Below are 23,110 nucleotides of genomic sequence, written 5' to 3' on the forward strand. Positions count from 1 at the left end.
AAAATCATGTTTGTTAACTATATTGCAAACATTCAAGGTCTTAGTTTAATGAATACTGCTGTTCGGAGTGGTTTCTTAAAACATAGAAAACAGTGAGCACCACTAGAGTGCTCACAAACTACTTAAATGACTGCTACCCTATTCCTATATATTACAATTAGTTGAACCAGCTAGTGTCTTCATTGTTGCTGTGAGATTTATGCAGCAGGAATGTGACTTGGTCCACGTCAGTGGAATTTGGAGAACTCTATTTGCGGCTAGAATATCTACATCTCCTTTCCTTTTTAATCCCAAAATTACATCATAGAAATGCCACTCATGAATTTGGCCAAGTTTGTGGAAACATGTAAAGTGGCATCTAGTGTTGTTTGTTATCCCAAAATGGTTCCCGGCATTGTATGTTATCTCTGCAACTTTATACCTATAATGACAACACTTTTGCTATAATGAAGTCTACTATTTATGTAAATAATGTTGTTGATTCTGTTGAATTAAGCAATATTTGAAACTTTATTTTAAATATTAATGCTTTATTCCAGTTACATAGAAAAGAGCTACAGAGAAGGTAGATGAAGGATTTTTCTAGGGTAGGGACATATCATTTTTGTCTGAATAGTCAATGAATGGTGTCTGAAAGAGGCAGGTCACCACATTGAGATGCTTCCACCAAAATACATCTTGGTTTCTTTCAACTTATTTGCTATCATGCACAGAAATTTCTGGAAATAGCCAAGCGTCATGTTTTTTAATCCTTTTGTGATCAGACTTAACTGCAAATGTAGTGAGTAATGATTCACCATTAATGAAATGAAGTGATTGATTGCATTTGTTTGCTTTGGCTTTGAAACTGTAAAATAAGTAAAGAAGTCGCTATTTATAAAAATAAAAAATTGCACAATTGTGCTGATCACTGGTGACATCTTTATTTAAGCATTCCCAAGGATTTGTATAAGACTTTGTTTTGCACAAAAGGGAAGCTTCTGCATGAATTTCCTCATAGTATTGCTGCATAATTTGGTGCTGTCTCTCTGCATAAAGAGGTTTTTATGGTCTGTAATCCTGACCCAACCAACCACTGCACCAAACCCCCCACGTGGAGGAGGAAATTTTGATAAAGGGGTGTGTGCAGAAAGGCCAAGAACAGAGTTTCATAGATTCAAAGATTTGCAGGCCAAAGGGGACCATTAGACATTTAGTCTGACCTCCTGTATATCACCACAGAATGTCCTCCAGTGACCCCTGTGTTGAGCTCAGTAACAACTTCTATTTAACTAAAATATATCTTCTAGAATAGCATCCACTCTTGATTTGATGACATCAAGAGATGGAGAATCTATCACTTCCTTTGGTAGTTTGTTCTGGTAGTAAACACAGTCTCTGTTAAATAAATAAAATAAAAATAATTTCTCACTTGATTTTGTCTGTCTTCAGCTTCTAGACATTTGTTCTTGTTTGGTCTTTCCCCACTAAATTGAAGTAGTACCCAGTGTTTTGTCCACCTGAAGGTATTTATATGTCATAATCAAGTCACATCTCAGTTTTCTTTGATAAATTAATAGATTGACTTCTTTAATACTCTCACCATAAGACATTTTCTCTAGCCCTTCAACCATTTTTATGGCTCTTTTCTATGCCTGCTCCAATTTTTCAATTTTCTTTTTAAAATGTGGACACCAAAACTGGATGCAGTATTCTAGTATTGGTCTCACCAGTGTCATAAGCAGAAGTAAAATCACCTCCCTACATCTACTCATAACTCACGTTTATACATCCAAGGGTTACAGTAACCCTTTTTGCCATAGCATCACAGTGGGAGCTCATGTTCAGTTTTTTTGTCGCCTTCATTAATTACTTGGATGACGGAGTAGAGAGTATGCTTATAACATTTACAGATTGGCACCAAGCTGGGAGGGGTTGCAAGCAGTTTGGAGGACAAGATTAGAATTCAAAATGATCTTGGAGAATTGGTGTAAAATCAACAAGCTGAAATTTAATAAAGACAAGTCCAAAGTACTACATTTAGAAAGGAAAAATCAAATGCACAAATACAAAATGGGGAATAACTGGCTATGCCGTGGTACTCCAGAAAAAGATCTCGGGTTTATTGTGAATGACAGTTTGAATATATGTCAACAATGTGATGCAGTGGCCAAAAAAGCTAACCGTTCTGGGGTATTACCAGGAGTATATAAGACATGGGAGGTAACAGTTTCATTCTGCTCAGCACTGGTATCCCAGCTGGAGTACTTTGTCCAGTTCTGGGTACCATGCAGTGTGAAAGACGTGGACAAATGAGAGAGAGTCCAGAAGAGAAAACAAAACGATAAAAGGTTTAAAATACCTGACCTATGAAGAAAGGTTTAAAAAAAAAATTGTCATGTTTAGTCTTGAGAAAACAGGACTGAGGGGGGACTTGATAAGTCTTCAAATATATGTTAGGGCAGTAATAAAGAGGACTGTGACTAATTGTGCTCCAAGTCCGCTGAAGGTAAAACAAGAAGTAATGGGCTTAATCTGCAGCAAGGGATATTTCAGGTAGACATTAGAAAGTGTTCCTTTAGTATACGGATAGTTAAATTCCAAGGGAGGCTGTGAAATCTGCATTGTTTGAGGTTTTTAAGAACAGGTTGGACAAACACTTGTGAGGGATAATCTAGGGCAGTGGTCTCCAAACTTTTTGGCTCACGCACCCCCAGGGTGAAGACTGGAAGGCGTGCCACAGGCATGCTGCCGACGGAAGAAGATCGGAAGGCCTGCCGCAGGAGTGGAACACCAGCCATGGACGTGCAGAACTGTGGCTGAAGAAACAAAATGGTGGAGTGCCATCCGGCAGTGCTCCTGCTGCTGCACACCCCCTGAGATCATCTCGGGGTGCACGCACCCCAGTTTGGAGACCACGGATCTAGGGTTATACTTGGTTTTGCCTCAGCATGGGGGGGATGGTCTGGATAACTTTGAGAAGTTCCTTCCAGCCCTATATTTCTCTGATGCCTAAATCCTTTTCAGAGTCGCTTCCTTCCAGGACACAGTCCTACATTTAGTAGGTATCGCCTCCATTCGTTGTTCCTAGAGGTATTAAAACATATTTTGCTTGAATCAGATCTCCCTGAAGGACTGCTCTGTCCTCATAATTATTTACCACTCCACCAATCTTTTGTCATCCAAAATTTTATCAGTAATAACTTTATATTTACTTCCCATTCATTGGTGAAAATATTCAATAGTGTTGGGCTACTATTGCTCCCTGCAGAAGCCCACTAGAAACACCCACATTCAGTGATGACTCCCTATCCACAGCTTCTGGTTGACCCTTCCCCATTAGCCGTTTCTTAATCCATATAATGTGCTTTATTGATTGGGGGGGGGGATTTAAAGCACTATACAGTATCACTCTGTCATGCAGTACTAAGTCAAAGTATATTTACTCTGCCGATGTTCTCATACCGCTCTCATCATCTGGTATCTGAGCACCTTTCAGTAGTTCATCAAGCAGTGTGACTACACATCTGTCACATGGTGTTTGTCCTTTCATCCTCTTCCTAGGAAAAGAAGCATGTGCAATTGAGTTTCTTATTTTTGCAGGGATTTAGGTTTGTTTTTAATTATTAACTATACAAGTTTCTTCGTATGTGTTAGAGAAGGCAAGATCAAAGAAATTAGTCTTGCACTTGGAGCAGACGGTGGCAAGGTTTATGATGCATTTTCATTCCTGGGAGAGTTCATCCCACAGTCTGGGACTGGCCCACAAGAAAGTTCCTTCTACTGCACAAACAAACTTTACCCTTACTATAGAGAGTTTCACTGTTCCTGAGGAGCAGAATTGTTGACTATGGTCTTTGTTCTGGAGTTTAGGAAATCTTTTAGATATCCTGGGACCAGTCCATTGAGCACCTTGAACTCGATTCTGAATTCTATGGGAAACCAGTGTAGGACAGAGGTGGTGTATTAGCAGATGAATGTGTTGCTGAAGAGAGGTTGTGCAGTGTTCTGTACTAGTTGGAGTATCCTAAATGCTGAAGGCTTTGTGGCCAGGAAACTGCTGTAGTTCAGCCTGAGAGGTGCTTCTACATAAATAGGTGCCTCTATATAAATCCATGGTAGGTCCACATCTTGAATAATGCATGCAGATCTGATCGCCCTGTCTCAAAAAATATGGAATTGGAAAAGATACAGAAAAGGGCAACAGAAATTATTAGGGGTATGAAACAGCTTCCATATGAGTAGAAAGTAATAAGACAGAGACTTTTCAGCTTGGAAAAGAGACGACTAGGGTGGGATATGATAGAGGTCTATAAAATCATGACTCATGTTGCGAAAGGAAGTGTTGTTTATTCCTTCTCATAACACAAGAATTAGGGGTCACCAAATGAAATTATTAGGCAACAGGTTTAAAACAAAGAAAAGGAAGTATTTCTTCACACAATGCACAGTCAATCTGTGGAACTCTGTGCCAGAGGATGTTGTGAAGGCCAAGACTATTACAGGGTTGATAAACTAAACAGTAATAAGTCTCCAGGACCTGATGGTATTCACCCAAGAGTTCTGAAGGAACTCAAATGTGAAATTGCAGGACTACTAACTGTCATCTGTAACCTATCATTTAAATCAGCTTCTGTACCAAATGACTGGAGGATAGCTACTGTGACACCAATTTTTTAAAAGGGGCTCCAGAGGTGACCCTGGCAACTACAGGCCAGTAAGCCTCACTTCAGTACCGGGCAGATTGGTTGAAACTATTGTAAAGAACAAAATTGTCAGACACACAAATGAACATAATTTGTTGGGAAATAGTCAACATGATTTTTGTAAAGGGAAATCATGCCTCACCAATCTACTAGAATTCTTTGAGGGGGGTCAACAAGCATGTGGACAAGGGGATCTATTGGATATAGTGTATATTGGATATTTAGATTTTCAGAAAGCCTTTGACAAGGTCCCTCACCAAAGGCTCTTCAGCAAAATAAGCAGTTATGGGATAAGAGGGAAGGTTCTCTCATGGATTGGTATCTGATTAAAAGATAGGAAACAAAGGGTAGAAATAAATGGTCAGTTTTCAGAATGGACAGAGGTAAATATTGGTGTACCCCAGGGATCTGTACTGGGCCCAGTCCTATTTAACATGTTCATAAATGATGTGGAAAAAGGGGAAAAGGAGGTGGCAAAATTTGCAGATGATACAAAACTACTCAGATAGTTAAGTCCCAGGCAGACTGTGAAGAGCTACAGAAGGATCTCTCAAAACTGGGTGACTGGGCAACAAAATGCCAGATGAAATTCAGTGTTGATAAATGCAAAACATAATCCTAACTATACATATACAATGATGGGGTCTAAATTAACTGTTAGCATTCAAGAAAGAGATCTTGGAGTCATTGTGGATAATTCTCTGAAATCATCCACCCGATGTGCAGCGACAGTCAAAAAAGCGAACAGAATGTTGGGAATCGTCAAGAAAGGGATAGATAATAAGACAGAAAATATCATATAGCCTCTATATAAATCCATGGTATGCCCACACCTTGAATACTGTGTGCAGATATGGTCTCCCCATTTCAAAAAAGATATATTGGAATTGGAAAAGGTTCAGAAAACGGCAACAAAAATGATTAGGGGTATAGAACAGCTTCTGTATGAGCAGAGATTAATAAGACTGGGACTTTTCAGCTTGGAGAAGAGGTGCCTAAGGGGGGATATGATAGAGGTCTATAAAATCATGACTGGTGTGGAGAAAGTAAATAAGGAAGTGTTATTTACTCCACCTCATAATACAAGAACAAGGGGCCACCAAATGAAATTAATAGGTAGCAGGCTTAAAACAAACACAGGGAAGTATTTTTTTCTCTCAACACATTGTCAACCTCTGGAACTCCTTGCCAGAGGGTGTTGTGAAGGCCAGTACTATTACGGGGTTCAAAAGGGAGCTAGCTAGATAGGTCCATCAATGGCTATTAGCCAGGATGGGCAGGAATGGTGTCCCTAGCCTCTGTTTGCCAGAACCTGGGAATGGGTGACAGGGGTGGATCACTTGATGATGATCTGTCTATTCATTCCCTCCAAAGGACCTGGTATTGGCCACTGTTGGAAGACGATATACTGGGCTAGGTGGACCTTTTGGTCTGACCCAGTATGGCTGTTCTTATATGTATAGCCAAACCTAAAACTGGACTCAGGCTCCCTGGTTATGTACCCACTAAAACTGATCCAGTTTGCCACTCCTGTTCACCTGGCAGTTGTCTTATATGCTAAGCCTCACTGCTCGGCTCCCTCCATCACAAACTTAGAAGGAATAGCTATGCAGAAACTTCAAATGCTGGTTCTGTTCAAAGCCTCAAGTGTCCCGGCAACAAGGCCCTTAATGAAACGCAGAGACCTGTCTCACCTGGCCAAGTTAGGGGTCCGCAGCCTAGCCACACAACACTCACAGAGAATGAACAAATCGACAGCTTCACCCTCTGAAATTCCCGTTAGCTGCTGCTTTTGCCCTGGTAAAGGCTATATGTGTGTTGGAGGGAGGAATGGTGACACGGGTCACAATTTTTCACAAAGAAAAAGTTTCAATTCAGGGAGTTCCATGCCTCAGCTACATTAGAACAGTTTAACAGTGGTGGGGAAATGTCACTTGAGGTGAGATATACAGTGTTGTTGTAGCCATGTTGGTCCCAGGGTATTAGAGAGACAAGGTGGGTGAGATAATGTCTTTTAGTAGACCAACTTCTGTTGGCAAGAGAGAAGCTTTTGAGCTTACATAGAGCTCTTCCTCAGGTCTGGAAGAGCTCTATGTAAGCTCAAAAGCTTCTCTTGCCAACAGAAGTTGGTCTACTAAAAGACATCTCACCCACCTTTAGGTGAGACTTTTTTTTTTTTAATATCATATTGCCTGTCAAACCCTGGCTCCTTATACAAATTCCATATTCAAAATGGAAGTGAGTGGGGGAACGAAGCTTTGGGTCGGAGACCAGCATATCACAGCTCCTTTCAGAACAGTCTGACAGTTGCCAAGATGTGTCCCTTGAGGTGACTCGGAACCTGTTTTGTCATACACGGCCGGTCAAAACTCAGTTCCTTATTCAAATTCCATATATAATATGGAAGAGAGATGGAGGTCTGGAATTAATCAGCATATTGCGAAGGATCAAAGATTTGGGTTGGCAAGTGTCATGTCCCAGCTCCTTCAGAACAATCTGATGTTTGTGGGGACATGTCTCTTGGGGATGATCTGAGACACATTTCTCATACAGCTAGTCAAATCCCAATTCCTTATTCGAGGGCCATGGGGGAAAAAAATGAAAGTGAGGTGTGTGATATGTGGCAGCATGTTGCACAGGAATGAAGCTTCAGGTCAGGGTAGCATGCCCCAGCTACTTCAGAACAATCTGACAGTCATAGGCACATATCACTTGGGGTGACCTGGTATATTGTCATGTACCAGCCAGTCAAAACCCAAATCCCATATTTGATTATTTAATTAATAAATAAGTAGGTAGTAATTTAAACTTTTATTGCATTCAGTCACATGAATTTGATGAAATTTCTAAAAATGTAATCCTTCATTGATGTATTTTTAAATAATTTTGGCCTTTGAATAAGGAACTGGGAACTACAAATAAGGAACCAACTTGAGCCTCTTTACCTTATCCTCTCTTAAGTAAAGCCACCCCAAAAAAAGTTGTGGAACGAACACGACATTTGTGGTCATCATATTGTTCACTCTGCTTGTATGTGATAGCTCTTTCCCCAACTTGTCTGTCCTGTCTGTTTTAGATTGTTAGCTCCTCCTCCTGTTTTAGATTGTTAGTTAGGGCAGCGACCATGTACTTCTCTGTACAGTACCTAATGCAATAGGACTCTACTCTGGTAGTGCCTATGGGCCAGCCAGTATTAAACATGCTCAATACAAGAGAGATTTACTGGAGGTTGGAGAAGTAAAGCGAGTGAAATGATTTTAATTTTAGGGTGGAGTTTGTATCAGAATTTCTTTTGGCTAATCTAGTTAGCCATGACAGGTATATTGGTACCTGACACACAATCAAGAGAGAACTTTTCCCCTAAATTTTAGGAAATGTTTCCTCCTTGCTTTTGACAGTAGGCAATATTTTCCCTTGCCCAGCCTGGCAAAATGAAATTATGTAATGGCTCAATCCTGTTGCACATTTTATGAAAGGGAAAAAAAAGTTGGGGGCTCATTCTGCAGTATGCTGTAGGCATGCAGAAACTTCAGTTCTCAAATTAAGCTGCTTTTAATTCAAAAAACAAAATGGTGTCCATTGGGATAAATTGTCCAGGGATCAGTTTGATACTTCATTGTTTTGAAGTAGAACTTTTTAGTTCTCATCTGTTCTTTGTGCTTTATCTCTTCCTTTTCCATCAAGGTTTACATGGTGGTGGCATCTGATTAAAAAATTGACTGGAACCAAAGTCTTTTTTTAATAGTTTTGTTTGCTGCCAGAAAAAACAACAAAACAAAGTGACAGTGATTTAGGTAGGGTACGGTTACAATAGCCCATCCATTTCACCAGCATATCCAGCTTTACTAATTGCTATCAGAGAGAGGATAACAGGTGAGGGGGAATAGTCCCCTGAAGATTTTGACAAATGATAGTGGAGAGAGACCATCCTCTCTCTGTGGGACTACATACTGGACAGAGTACTGACTTGTTTGTCCCTGAGTAAACCATGTGTCAGTATTCAGAAGATAAACTTAACTATTTAAAAATTTGCTTTATAGTTACGGAGTGTTGCTGTGGGAACTGCTTACGGGAGAAGTTCCTTACCGTGGCATTGATGGTCTTGCTGTGGCTTATGGAGTAGCTGTCAATAAGCTTACCTTGCCCATTCCATCCACCTGTCCTGAACCATTTGCTAAACTAATGAAAGGTACCTGTGCTGCTTCTCTCTACTTATCCTAGAAGTAAATGTGTTTTAATATCTATGCTTTTCTTATGATTTATAATAATTACACAACTCCAACACTTCATTTGGTACTGTGCTAACTCTGTATGAAGTAGTGGTTTTCCCTTTCTTGGCAATCTAGTACTAAGACATTTTTAACCCATTTGAGTAAGCCATGCAACACTACAATATACCATATTGTTTTTAAAGATGCATCACCTTAAGCAGTGGTTGAATTATTTCTTCTGTATTCTTTGTATTCTTCTGGTTTGTTTTCTTTTCTTTTCTTTTATACTTAACTAGCTACAATGTCCACCAAATATAGACTGCACAAGAGGTAAAATACAAAATCCAGATGACTGAACTCTTGCGGGGAGGGGAAATCGCTAGCTGTTACCTCATAGCTTTTTGACTTCCAAAGGTTCTGTTGGGCTTCTCCCTCCTTCTCCAGAGAGAGACTGAGGGACCCTGACAACTGTGCATTAATGCTACAGTGTCCATATGGAGTTCTTTGAATTTTTTGAGTAGCTCAGTAAGCTTAACTACTCTGTTCTGGCAGTTCTGCTGCTTCACATCCTGAAAATAGAGGTTATATTGGAAAAATCTGACTTCTCATAACCTTTTAAAAACCTTGATGTACTGTAGGTAAGCATGCCCTATACCAGCAATGATAAAACTAGGCAATTCTATGGGCAGGGAATAAGCATTAGAACTTTGAAATATAAATAACAAATATTTTGAAATTCATGCCTTGTGTAAATAATCCCCCTAAGATTCTATCAATAGAGAAACTGATGGGATTTTGATGAATTTTAGAATGCTGGGAGCAGGATCCTCATATCCGACCATCGTTTGCCTTAATTCTTGAACAGCTTACTGCCATTGAGGAGGCAGTTATGACTGAGATGCCTCAAGAATCTTTCCACTCCATGCAAGATGACTGGAAATTGGAAATTCAGCAGATATTCAGTGAACTAAGGACCAAGGAAAAAGTGAGTGAATTTTTCTATCTGCAAACGCAGTAATTTTAAAAAGGGAATAGGGCAATTGAGGAGCTACTATTTTTTAAAGAAGTAGGTGGATTTGAAATTCCTGGTAGTATTCCAAAATATTAGAAGTGTGAATTTATTGTAGGGACAGACTTAAGTTTTTTCATAAGTAAACTCCAGATTAATTTTGAGTTTTAATTGTCCTTGGTGGAAGGTGTGGCCGCCTTCTTAAATTTCATAAATTTTTATCTCCCGCATATTCTAAATTATAATTACTGAAATATGTAAATCTTCTGGAAGAGGTTTGAAGACCTGTTAACTATCACCCAATTCATCTCAAGTTTCTAATACTCCTACTTGCCCCTTCTTCCCCTAATTTCAAAAATAAAGTAACTGTATAAGATGCTCAAATAAATTTTAGTCCCTAAGGTGCCACAAGTACTCCTGTTCTTTTTGTGGATACAGACTAACATGGCTGCTACTCTGAAACCTGTATAAGAACATAATTCTGGAGAGGGAACAGTGGCATACTTATGTATTGATGAATGTTCTTTTCTTTTGAAGTTTGCATGCAACATGGTCAAAGAGAGCTCTCTGAAAATTTAAGCATGACTTAACTTCTTGCTGGTGTTAGTTATAGCGATTTTACCCCATGCAGTAGGACTGCAGTGGGTCTTTAGAGAGGTACAAGCCCTCTACTCCCCACCAAAACCAAATCAAACAAAAATACTCCAGTTTATATGCAGTTATTTTTCTGTACTTTTGAAAGACACAACCAGACATGTGAAAATGATAATGATTATGCATTCATTGGTCCTAAAAAGTAGATCAGTTTTTGGAACACACAGGCCCTGAAGGAGTAAGGTTTTTTTAAAGAATACATTTAAATGTTAAATAAAAAAAAACAGGAGTACTTGTGGCACCTTAGAGACTAACAAATTTATTTGAGCATAAGCTTTCGTGGGCTACAGACTCAATACATTAATAGTTGGGATGTTCTACTTCTGGGCTGTAGCCCACGAAAGCTTATGCTCAAATAAATTTGTTAGTCTCTAAGGTGCCACAAGTACTCCTGTTCTTTTTGTGGATACAGACTAACACTGCTGCTACTCTGAAACCTGTCAATAAAAAAAAGTTAGACCACAATTGTTTTTGAACATTTATGTTCGGAAGGGAAATCTGTAAGGCATGCAAAGAGTGTAGTGGCTGGTACCCGTAGGGGAACATGGTGCCTTCCAGCACTTCGGAACAACAGTCAGAGGAATGGGAAAGTAGTTAAGGATTAAAATCCTGATTGTGGGTTGCAAGTTCAAAAAAAAAAAGTCTCCCCGTCCTTGATGGAGGATATTCTTCATTACAGAACTACTACATGGTACAACGAATCATGGGGATGTTTGTAGTTTAATGCAGGGGTTCTCAACCTATTTCTTTTTGAAGTCTTCCCCCGCCCCCCACATGCTATTAAAACTCCACGGCCCACCTGTGCCACAACTACTGTTTTTCTGCATATCTAGTAGAGTAAAAGACAGGGCATATGTTAGGGGTAGGAAGCAGGGCAATTGCCCGGAGCCCCATGCCACAGGGGTCCCCGGGAACCTAAGTTGCTCGGGATCCAGCTTCAGCCCTGTGCGGTAGGGCTTGGGATCCAGCTTTCTGTCCTGGGCCCCAGCAAGTCTAATATCAGCCCTGCTCTCTGGTTTATTTTCTTGGATCCCTGGTTGAGAACCGCTGCTCTAAGACTCAATACAGTAATAGCAGGGATGTTCCAGTTCAGGATTGAGGGGTGGAACCAAAGTAATACAAACCATTGTTTTTGCCTATATCTGTCTATATCAGAGGATCCCAAAATGTGGGGTGCACTCCCTTTGGGGGGGCCACGGAGGAAAGTTCGGGGGCATGGATGGGCCTGGGCCAGCATCCCGGGGGGCGGGGAAGGAGTGACAACCGGCCCCGCTACCAGCCTCGGGCCCTGGTTCCACACCTGGCCCCTGCTGCAGCCCTGCACCTGGCCACCCCCAGCTGCGGCCCCAGCCATGTCTCTGTCATCTCCCACCACCCTCCCCGCCCGGAGCCACGGCCCTGCTCCTGGCCCCTGCTGGGGGGGAGGTGGGGGCCCTGACACTGAAAAGTTTGGGGACCACTAGTCTATATAAATGGTAAAGACAAAACAAAAGAGCTCTAGTTTTTACCCCTCCTTTCTCCAGGAAGAATCGTTACTACTATATTACAGAATAATAGTAAGGTGTATATAGGGTATGTCTACGCTGCAGCAGAAGCGAGTTGAGCTAGCACACTAAAAATAGCAGTGTGGATATTGCAGGTCAGGTGGCTGTTTGGGTTCTCAAGTCAACCCAACAACCTGGGTCTGAGCTTAGCTGGCTAGCTTGAGTCTCCTCCAGAGCAACCTCATTTCTAGTTTGAATTTGTCTAGTTTCTTTTGCCCTTTGCCTGCTAAATTAGTGAGCAGTCTACAATCCATTATTTATACAGATCCATATGGAGTAGATATTTTGATCAAATTGCTTCTTATCTTTTCTTGAATAAAGGAATAGATTGACCCGGTCATAAGGCAGATTTTACGGACCTCAAATCATTCCAGTAGCTCTTCTCTTGAACCCTTTCCAATTTGTCAATAGCCTTTTACAGAGATTCTAAGGACAGAAAGGACCATTGATCGTCTGGTTTGACTTCCTGCATAACTCAGGCCATAGGACTTTCCTGAATCTGTGCTAGTGATGATGCTTCCTGAATCTGGTTGTCCAAGAACTGCTCAGCCTCTCTGAGCAGTATCTGTAATTGTTCTTCCGGTCCAACAATCTTTTCTTCTAGCCCAGTCATCAACTTGTACCTCATACACAGGAAGTCTCTTCTAGGTTCAGGCAGGAAAGAAAACCAAGCACATTCATTGCAGGTCACAAGCACTGATCCATTTCTGGCCGTCACAGTATTGAGTGTAAAACTGCACTATAAAGACAGCCTCTCGTACTCCCCTCAGAACTCCCCAGTTTGCGTGCTCAGAAGTTCACCTAACAGCTGGCTTTTATACTAACACTCAGGCCTGGAATACACAGAGGGTAGGGGGATCAATCTAAGTTATGCAACTTCAGCTACGTGAATAACATAGCTGAAGTTGACGTACTTAGATCTACTCACCGCGGTGAGTCGACAGCTCACGCTCCCCCGTCGACTCCGCCTGCGCCTCTTGCTCGGTGGAGTACTGGAGTCAATGGGAGAGTGCTCAGCGGTCAATTTTATTACATCTAGACTAGATGCGATAAATCGACCCCTGCTGGATCATTGCTGCCCATCGATCCTGCGGGTAATGTAGACAAGCCCTCACTGCTCAGCTTCACCCCTTTGCAGTCGGGGAGAGATTATCTGCTCAAAGACTTCAAACCCGTGGATCCTAGCCACCTATCACACTCTGAGACACAAAGAAAACAGTCCTATTTCAGTTGACCTGCTCTGGAGTCCATAGCTCAGCTAAACAACCTTCATGGAAAGCAGACAAACTAAACACACTGCTCACCAAGTCCCTTTACCTTCAAGCACAGGGTCTGCAACTATGCCCTTTAAAACTCCCCTGTTTGCTGCTTCTGTTTCCATTTTTTAAAGTGTGGGTGCCAGGACTGGACTCTATTCTATTAATGGCCCCAGTGATAGCCTCAGCTATGCTGTATACAATGGCAATAACACCTTCCTACTTCTATGGTTTGTTCCCTTACTTGTACATCCAAGTATCACAATTTGTTCTTTTAACCACCGTGTCACACTGAGAGCGAATGTTCAGTGAGTTAGCCACCATGTCACCCAAGTTCTTTTCTTAGTCACCACTTCCCAGAATAACATCCCCCACATTCTCTGTGTGACCTGTGTTCTTGGTCCCTAGATGTGTGTGACTTTGCATTTAGCTGTGTTAAAGTGAACACAGCTTACCAAGAGATCTGCGGTTCTCAGGACAAAATTTTTGGTGGCCTCAGACTGCTGCCACCAACTCTTGCTGGTGGCTGCGCTGACAATTTTTCCTAAAATACTTTAGGAAAAACAAATAAATATGCATGTATACACATTCAGATCATTGCAATTTATTTATTGCTAGCTAGTAAGTCTGTTGTGAAAAGTGATATTAACAAATATACAAGTATCACTTTTCACAGTAGCCTTATGTAGCACTGGCAAGCCTGGGGAGAAATTAAGCCCTGGATGGGTGGTCAGGAGAGGCAGCAGGGGGCTGGAGTCTGAAGCCTCTTGGCAGGCGGATGGAGCCCTAATCTGTGTGGCTGCAACCTGAAGCCCCCCAACCAGAGCCTGCTGTCCCACTAACCCAGGGCTGAAGCCCAAAGCCTGAGCCCTGCCACCCTTGGGAAGGTGGGGAACTCACCTTCAGTGTTGTGTCCCAGCAGTCTTCAGAGGGGGGCAAGGCCCAACCCTTGCTGGTGGCCCCAGCAATCAACACAACAGGGTGGTGCATCCTGGAGCAACAGGTAGGGGGAATTTTGCCCCTCACCCCCACCCCATCACAGCCCACGAGGCTGTGGCCGCATTTGAGAAATGCTGATCTAGATCATTCTGTAAAACTGACCTGTCCTTATCATTATTTTCCACTCCTCAAGTGTGCAGACAGTACAAAAACTGGATCAATGATCTGAAAGAAAATGTAAGACCATTCCTGGTAAAAATGTTGAAGAGCATTATGCTGAGTGGGACCCTGCTAGAAATGCCCCCATTGGATGGCAATTCCCCATTTAAAATTAATTTCTGTGATCCAGTTATTAGCCAGTTGACCTTGCATAGTGTTAATAGACAAAGCAGACAAAAATGAGGGGGAGAAGTTCCATCATTTTACAGATGGAAAAAGGAAGCAAAGGGGCTAAGGCCATGTCTACAGTAGTAAGCTTACAGCAGCACAGATGTACTGCTGCAGTTGCACCACTGTAATATTGCTTGTGTAGCCGCTCACCTATCTACATACTAAAACCACCTCCATGAGCAGCGGTAGCTATGTTAGCAGGACAAGATCTCCCACTGACATAGCGCTGTCCACATCGGCACTTCTGTTGGTGTAACTTTTATGTCATTCGGGTGTATTTTTTCACACCCGTGAGCAACATAAGTTATACCAACAAAAGTGGTAGGGTGGACAAGCCATTCATTAGTGCCTTATGCAGGAAGTCTTTTTAGCAGAGCCAGAAACTGAACCCCAATCTCCTAAATCCCTGTCAGTTGCCTTAACCAGAAGACCATTCTCCTCATCAGAATTCATAAATTGTTGGTGCCAGGGTCTTCCGTTGCATGGCTGAACCATGTGTATCATGTACAACTCCCCCCCCCCCCCCCAAGTACTTGCAAGTTAGGAGATGCCAATTTTGTGGTTTCTCGTGCATTCTTAATTCTGCCCCCTTGTCCATCCATTCTGTGCACTGAATGAGGCAGGGGTCTTGAGGAATGAAGAGTATGTGATCATACACCCGCATAAAGGGGCCAAATTCAGGTTGGACAGGCAACTGTAAATCTACCTTTCAAGTTCTTGACTTTACAACTTGTTGTTTTAACTTAGTTTTTCTTAAAATGTAATTTCCTAGAATTTGATTTCACTTTTTTTCTTTAAAAGAAATTTGTATGTTTCTGTAACAACCCCCACGTGCATCACCAGTAAGGTTTGAACCCTGAACCTTTAGCACTGCAGTGCAGACTTTTCCAGGACTAAATATATGGCAGGAGAAGACTGTTAACTCAGAGGGTGAAAGAACCCAACCTAGTCATCCCTGGGAGTTGTGGGAGCTCTGGCCCACGTAGCGCCCCTGGGATGGCGGTTGAGGGGACCTGAGTATCTGGGTCTGGAATTGGGGTGGTTGTGGGGAGAGCTGATTCCAGCTCTCCTTCCTACACTACCTACAGGAGCGGCAGGCATTTACTATGCCAAGTGCTTCTATAGAGGGGTATGGATCACTGGGGCCATGTCTCTGACTGGGGGTGGGGAGAAGGAGCTTTGCCTAGGTTTCTTCTCCCCTTCCTGTCTCACTACCTCCACTCCAGCAGCTTGTAGGCATTACCAGTGCAGAATGTGCTGCTGTTTTGGTGTCATCAGTCAAGCTTTAGGGCTTGCACCAATCTAACCAAAGGTGGGAATTTGAACAGATTTTGTTAAACTGGTGCAAACCCCTGTGTGGATGTTCTAGGTTCAAGAGTGGCTTATTTCAGTTTAATTTAAGATAATTAGGAACAAGTTGAGCTTAAATTGAAATTAAGAGTGCTCCCGCAGGGTTTGCATTGGTTTAGCGAAATGGATTCAAAAACTAACTCCGTGCAAATTTCTTACATGGCCAACGCTGTTAAATGTTCATATTTAGTTAATTTTGGCATCCTGCCAATGTTTTTGCTGAGAAATGGAAGTGGGAGAAAGGAAGTAATTGGCTTCTAACAGTTTACATCCGAGAAAAAGCTCCAGGGAATTTCACAGGACAAAAAAAAACCCTTCCCTAGTCAAACGGGATTGGTTAAGGGCCTGCTGCAAATAATGTAATCAGTTTGTTTTATTTATTATGTATTATTGTGGTAGCACCTAGTTGTGAACTGAGAACAGGGTCTCTTTGTGCTAGGCACTATACAATCACAGAATAAGAGACACCCACTTTCCCAAAGAGCTTACAGTCTAGGGCATGTCTTCACTGGCAATGTTAAAGCACTGCAACGGCAGCGCTTTAACGTGGCTTGTGTCGTCGTCGTGGCAGAGCGCTGGGGTGGAGCTCTCCCAGTGCTCTAAAAAAACCACCTCCACAAGGGGGAATAGCTCCCAGTGCTGAGAGCGTGGCTCCCAGTGCTGGTGCACTGTCTACGCGGGCACATTATAGTGCTGAAGCTTGCAGCACTCAGAGGGGTGTTTTTACACACCCCTGAGCGAGAAAGTTGCAGCACTGTAAAGTGCCAGTGTAGACAAGCCCTAAATGGAAGATATATTCTGGTCCAAGCATTTTTCATGATCACCAACAGCATGATTGTAAATGCTGGGGTCCCAGCGTATGGTGGTGTTGATGATAGTGCTAATGCTACCCCAGCTTAAATAAACTGTGATTGCAAATAGATGCCTGAAAGAAATTTCTGTATACTTGCTTGCCTGCAGAAAGAGCTGGCTTTTGAATACCTGAATAGCTGTGAATATAATGTGCATTTTTATTACATGTACACAGTGTATCAAGAAAATTCATTAAGGATATATAATTTAGTGCTATGTTTTAAATAGACTAATAACAGAATTGTATTGTGATTTACCTATATCTATGTAAATCTCATTCTCAGGAGCTGCGTTCACGCGAAGAAGAGCTGACAAAGGCTGCTCTTCAGCAGAAATCTCAGGAAGAATTACTAAAGCGGCGTGAGCAGCAGTTAGTGGAACGTGAGATTGATGTACTGGAGCGTGAGCTGAATATTTTGATATTCCAGTTAAATCAAGAGAAGCCCAATGTGAAGAAGAGGAAGGGAAAGTTTAAAAGGAGCCGGTTAAAACTTAAAGATGGACATAGAATTAGTTTGCCTTCAGGTTTGAAATTTTTCTCCTCTCGTACAAAATCTTCCTTTCACAATTAAATATTCAGATTTAAGTTCCCTGTCTGAAACATTTAGATATTGTATGTTACCCTGAAGATGCCTAATCCACCAGCATGCCAAAATGTGTATGCAATGGCGATTGATTTTTTTTTTCTTTTAAATGGCCTTTAAGGGATAAAATCCAAACTCTCAAATGTACCAGACTTTGCAAAATGTTTCTCATTTCAGTTGAATAAAGATGAGGGAGAGACTCTTCCCCTCCAAAAACACTTTGTATCCTAGAGGAAGCTACACTGAATTGGAGCCCAGCAGATCATGAGATCTGGCCTAACCTCCAGTAGCTAGTGTTTATATTTCTGTGCACTTCTGTCCCTTCGCTGCCTCCAGTGCCCACCTCCACCCTACATAGCAATCAAATTTTAGTACCACACATCCTGGATTTTACAAATGAGTTAGAAGAAGGTCCCCCATACCAGCCTGGGAGTAGAGCCCATGTTTCTAATATAGTAGACCCAAGTTTCATTCACTCTGTCACCCTGTCTCTCAGAATGAATAGGCCTGTTGTATGTGCTTTAGCTATCCAGTTTCTAACAGTTAGACAACACTCTCCTCCCAGAGCCAGGAATAAAACCCAGGAGTTGTGATCTTCAGTATTCTGCTTTGTCTAGCAAACAGTTGCTGTATAACCTATTAACAAAGTGTCATCATGTAAATAACAGAGGTCTGTGGTGGGGATGAGAAGGGCCACAATTCAAATCCCGCAAATAACCCATGTAGGAGGACTTCATGTTTTCACTTGATACATTCCCCCCCCACCAATTAAAAAAATGTTATTTAATTCGGTAAGGAAATATCCTTTAAAGCAGGTTTTATAGTTAAAAGATATGGTGCACATGTAGGCCATGTTTGCAGTTGAGAGGTGTGGGTAAAACTTATTTTTCTACCCTATTCAATTAATGAATTTTACCAAAACTTGTAAATATAGCAGTGATCATCTTTCCCAAATTGTGGGAAACAAATTTGAATCACTCCTCCTTCCAGAAAGGTCAGTTGGCATAAACTTATTTCAGTACTTAAAAGTACTGGAACTACGCAGTTGATGGAAGGTTTTGTAGAAGGCAAAAGAAAAAGCGACAACTGGGTTGAAGGCAGTATTGTAGATAACTAATTTTCTTAACCTGCTGCCTTGTTGACCACACTTATCTCAGAGTGTTTGACTTGTAAGCACAGTGAGCGGGGAAAAAGGGAGCAGAGTTGGTGTGGGGTGTGTGCGCGCATGCTGTGTGTAGTGCATAAAAATGTGGTAATAGCTAAAGGGGATGTCACTTCAGGGTCTGTTTTCAGGCTTCATGGGCGTGTGACAAAAGGTGACCATCATGGCACCTAAACCCTCAATGGACATATCATCTTGCTGGTTTCTCAAGTTGTTGTTTCTACAGGAGTTAATGGCAAAATATCTATTCACTAATGGCATTGTACTAATGGTGTCACTAGATGGCACTGTAGACTTCACAGGACTGTGGGAAGCGTGGAAAGACATTGTTAGTGATAGTAGAATCCTGCCATTGATTGATTGCATTTTTTAATGTTGTGTGTGAATTAAGTACTGTATTTGTAAGGGTGCCAGATGGACAGTCCTAGAGACTAGAGTCCTAAGACTATTCCCGTAATAGGTACAGCACATCCAGCACCAATATAGCCTTCACCACAATGCCCTGCCAATATGTCTCAACTGTGACCTATAAAGATCACTGAAACCAAACAAAATAGCTGTTTAGCTTTTTGAATCTACTGAGCACCAACAGGGCTGCAGAGTGGCTTGTAATGTTGACATTTCTTAGTTCAGCTCCCATTGAATCACTAAACTAATTTCACATCACTGCCAAAAGCCCATTAAATGGTTAGAGTGAAGCTGTAAAATTCTACTGGCATGACTCGAAGTTCAAACCAATAACTGTACCAGTAGGCTTAGAATTTTTCTATGTTACAGTAGAAATCTTATCTAATGGAATTCACTTACATAAATATAAATTTCATTATGGTTAATGCTGAAAAAATACAACAATATAAACTTTCTATATTTAGAACAGTGAAATTTACCTAGTGTTGCTTTCTTCACAACAGATTTCCAGCACAAAATAACAGTGCAAGCTTCCCCTAATTTGGATAAACGAAGAAGCTTAAACAGTAACCGTTCTAGTCCACCAAATAGCCCCACAATAATTCCTCGTCTTCGAGCTATACAGCGTAAGTTTTCATCACCATTTCAATTTATTCTTTTAACCATTATGAACACACTCACTCATTTTATACAGGTACACTATAACACATTGGAAGGAATATATTACATTTGGATGTAAAGAAAATGAATTTGATTGGGCCCCTAGATGTTCTGTGAACAAGCAGCTGCATGAATTGGTAAAGAGAAAATCTTGTTAGAATAACTGTTTTTAGAGAAAAGGAGTACTTGTGGCACCTTAGAGCCTAACCAATTTATTTGAGCATAAGCTTTCGTGAGCTACAGTTCACTTCATCGGATGCATACTGTGGAAACTGCAGAAGACATTGTATACACAGAGACCATGAAACAATACCTCCTCCTACCCCACTCTCGTGCTGGTAATAGCTTATCTAAAGTGATCACTCTCCTTACAATGTGTATGATAATCAAGTTGGGCCATTTCCAGCACAAATCCAGGTTTTCTCAACCTCCGCCCCCCCCCCCCCACAAACTCACTCTCCTGCTGGTAATAGCTCATCCAAACTGACCACTCTCCTTACAATGTGTATGATAATCAAGGTGGGCCATTTCCAGCATAAATCCAAGTTTAACCAGAATGTCTGTGGGGGGGGGGGTAGGAAAAAACAAGGGGAAATAGGCTACTTTGCATAATGACTTAGCCACTCCCAGTCTCTATTTAAGCCTAAATTAATAGTATCCAATTTGCAAATGAATTCCAATTCAGCAGTTTCTCGCTGGAGTCTGGATTTGAAGTTTTTTTTGTTGTAAGATAGCGACCTTCATTACCAGCAGGAGAGTGAGTTTGTGTATGGTGGGGCGGAGGGTGAGAAAACCTGGATTTGTGCTGGAAATGGCCCAACTTGATTATCATACACATTGTAAGGAGAGTGATCACTTTAGATAAACTATTACCAGCAGGAGAGTGGGGTGGGAGGAGGTATTGTTTCATGGTCTCTGTGTATATAATGTCTTCTGCAGTTTCCACGGTATGCATCTGATGAAGTGAGCTGTAGCTCACGAAAGCTTATGCTCAAATAAATTGGTTAGTCTCTAAGGTGCCACAAGTACTCCTTTTCTTTTTGCGAATACAGACTAACGCGGCTGTTACTCTGAAACCTGTTTTTAGAGAGTATTTCAAAATTAGTAGCTGAAAGGAATGCAGCAAATTGTAACTTATCTGGATTTTAGTAAAATGTTGAATTGTTTCAGGATGTTGTACTTGAAAAAATCTGGTTTGAATGAAGTACTGAAGGATCATAAACCCAGGGCTAATGATAAATGGCAAGGTATCATGTGAGAGGGGGAGGCTGCCAAATAGAATGATAGGAAATCAGCTGTCCTTGGACCAGAGCTGCCAACCAAGCACAGGAGCATAATGTCCAAAGACGCAGGGAATAATGTAGCCATAGTATGTTCAGAAGGACAAAAACACCAATTGGTGGGGAAGAAGGGGAACCAAGCACATAGAATCATAGAATATCAGGGTTGGAAGGGACCCCAGAAGGTCATCTAGTCCAACCCCCTGCTCAAAGCAGGACCAATTCCCAGTTAAATCATCCCAGCCAGGGCTTTGTCAAGCCTGACCTTAAAAACCTCTAAGGAAGGAGATTCTACCACCTCCCTAGGTAACGCATTCCAGTGTTTCACCACCCTCTTAGTGAAAAAGTTTTTCCTAATATCCAATCTAAACCTCCCACACTGCAACTTGAGACCATTACTCCTCGTTCTGTCATCTGCTACCATTGAGAACAGTCTAGAGCCATCCTCTTTGGAACCCCCTTTCAGGTAGTTGAAAGCAGCTATCAAATCCCCCCTCATTCTTCTCTTCTGCAGGCTAAACAATCCCAGCTCCCTCAGCCTCTCCTCATAACTCATGTGTTCCAGTCCCCTAATCATTTTTGTTGCCCTTCGCTGGACTCTCTCCAATTTATCCACATCCTTCTTGAAGTGTGGGGCCCAAAACTGGACACAGTACTCCAGATGAGGCCTCACCAATGTCGAATAGAGGGGAACGATCACGTCCCTCGATCTGCTCGCTATGCCCCTACTTATACAGTACATACATGGGAAGCAGGGAAGGGAGGAAGAGAACAGATTAGGGAAGAGAAGTGCCTTTTTCTTTTTTGAAAATCACACACTTATTAAATACCTAAATGCTGTTCTTTGTAAGCAGCTCCGGGAATTGCTGTAGGGAAGTTGTCTGTATAAATAGCAGTATGAGGTAGCTATTATGAATGGCAGAGGAACTGGTCCATGAGACACTTAAGATGTTATGCTCACTATCGATTTTTGAGAACACAATATCTAGAGATAGAAAAGATATTAAAATCAAGAAATGACTCATATATTAAAATATTGTCTGGCCTTGTGCACAAAGCAGGCTGACCAACTGCCCATGGCCATAATGGAGCACCGCATGGGATGAACAGTAAAGCAAAATCTGTTTGTTTAATCAGGGTCATTTCCCAAGAGACAAACATGTCATGTAGTGTCCATCCCAGCAATGAACCCAGGACAATTTTCTAGTGCCGAAGTAGTCTAGAATCTAGGTCATCTTTTGCTTCTGAATGGTACAGTCTTCTCTTTTACCCCCACCAGATCCTCTGAGGAGAAAGATCTGTCTTTTCTCTGGTGCTTAATCAGAAGTATATGGCTCGCTTTCCTGGCTATTCCCTTCTGGGGATCAGGTCTTCTCTGGTTGCCTTTGGATCTTGGGACCTAGCTGCCTGGGCTCCCTTTAATCTTGGGTAGAAATATGCTCTTTCCCTCTGGGTGATCATCATCATCTTAAGCCTGCCCTTTCATCATTTATCCCTTCTTCATAGTCACTAGTTATAGCCGGAGGGCTGTCTGTACTAGAATGACCAGAATGAACATTTGTTGGGTGTAGCTGATCTACTTCCATAGACTCTGAGCACTCTGATTCCCCATGCCTGGTTGGGACAGGAAGGAGTTAAGTATAAGCTGTCTCTTTATCTTAGTCTCAAGATGACTTGAAAAAAGGAGCAAGAGAAAATTGTGGGGTTTGTCTTTTCAAAATTGCTATAGTAAATGTGGTTGACATTCACTTTTTTACTACAGCCTGAAGAGAAATTAGTTTTTATTAAATCTACCTTGTTTGCAGGTGAAATTTGAAGTGCTGTCATGTCTGTTTAGGTTTAATCTGTTCTCAACTTCACGACAACACTTTCAGATTAATACCCACTCTGGCAAACTGTATATCATGAATTTAAGTTGACCTTCCCAAGTTATAAAGGACTTCTATCACCTGACCGCTAAAATGAAACAAAACGGATTACATGAGATGTTTTTGGAATTCATATGCTCTGTAATTGTGGGTGAAACCACAATTACCTGTCCCAATTACACTTACTGCATACCATTTTTCATATAGTCTGCTAATCTTTTCGATATTTTTGGTAGGGCAAAAAAAATTTCTAATGGT

General features: G+C 41.6%; 1 protein-coding gene across 2 annotated transcripts in view; it reads left to right on the plus strand.

The window, feature by feature from the left end:
* Window positions 1–23,110, plus strand: part of MAP3K21 (mitogen-activated protein kinase kinase kinase 21) — a 64,036-nt gene that overhangs the window by 29,879 nt on the left and 11,047 nt on the right. For both annotated transcript variants that reach the window (XM_084623500.1, XM_084623501.1), the window contains exons 3-6: window positions 8,726–8,874; window positions 9,706–9,881; window positions 17,175–17,415; window positions 19,548–19,670. In XM_084623500.1, the coding sequence (XP_084479626.1) occupies window positions 8,726–8,874; window positions 9,706–9,881; window positions 17,175–17,415; window positions 19,548–19,670 (689 nt within the window). The remainder of the gene's footprint in view (window positions 1–8,725; window positions 8,875–9,705; window positions 9,882–17,174; window positions 17,416–19,547; window positions 19,671–23,110) is intronic.

This window comes from Lepidochelys olivacea (assembly GCF_965140295.1).
Source record: "Lepidochelys olivacea isolate rLepOli2 genome assembly, chromosome: 3".
NCBI classification, from domain to species: Eukaryota; Metazoa; Chordata; order Testudines; family Cheloniidae; genus Lepidochelys; species Lepidochelys olivacea.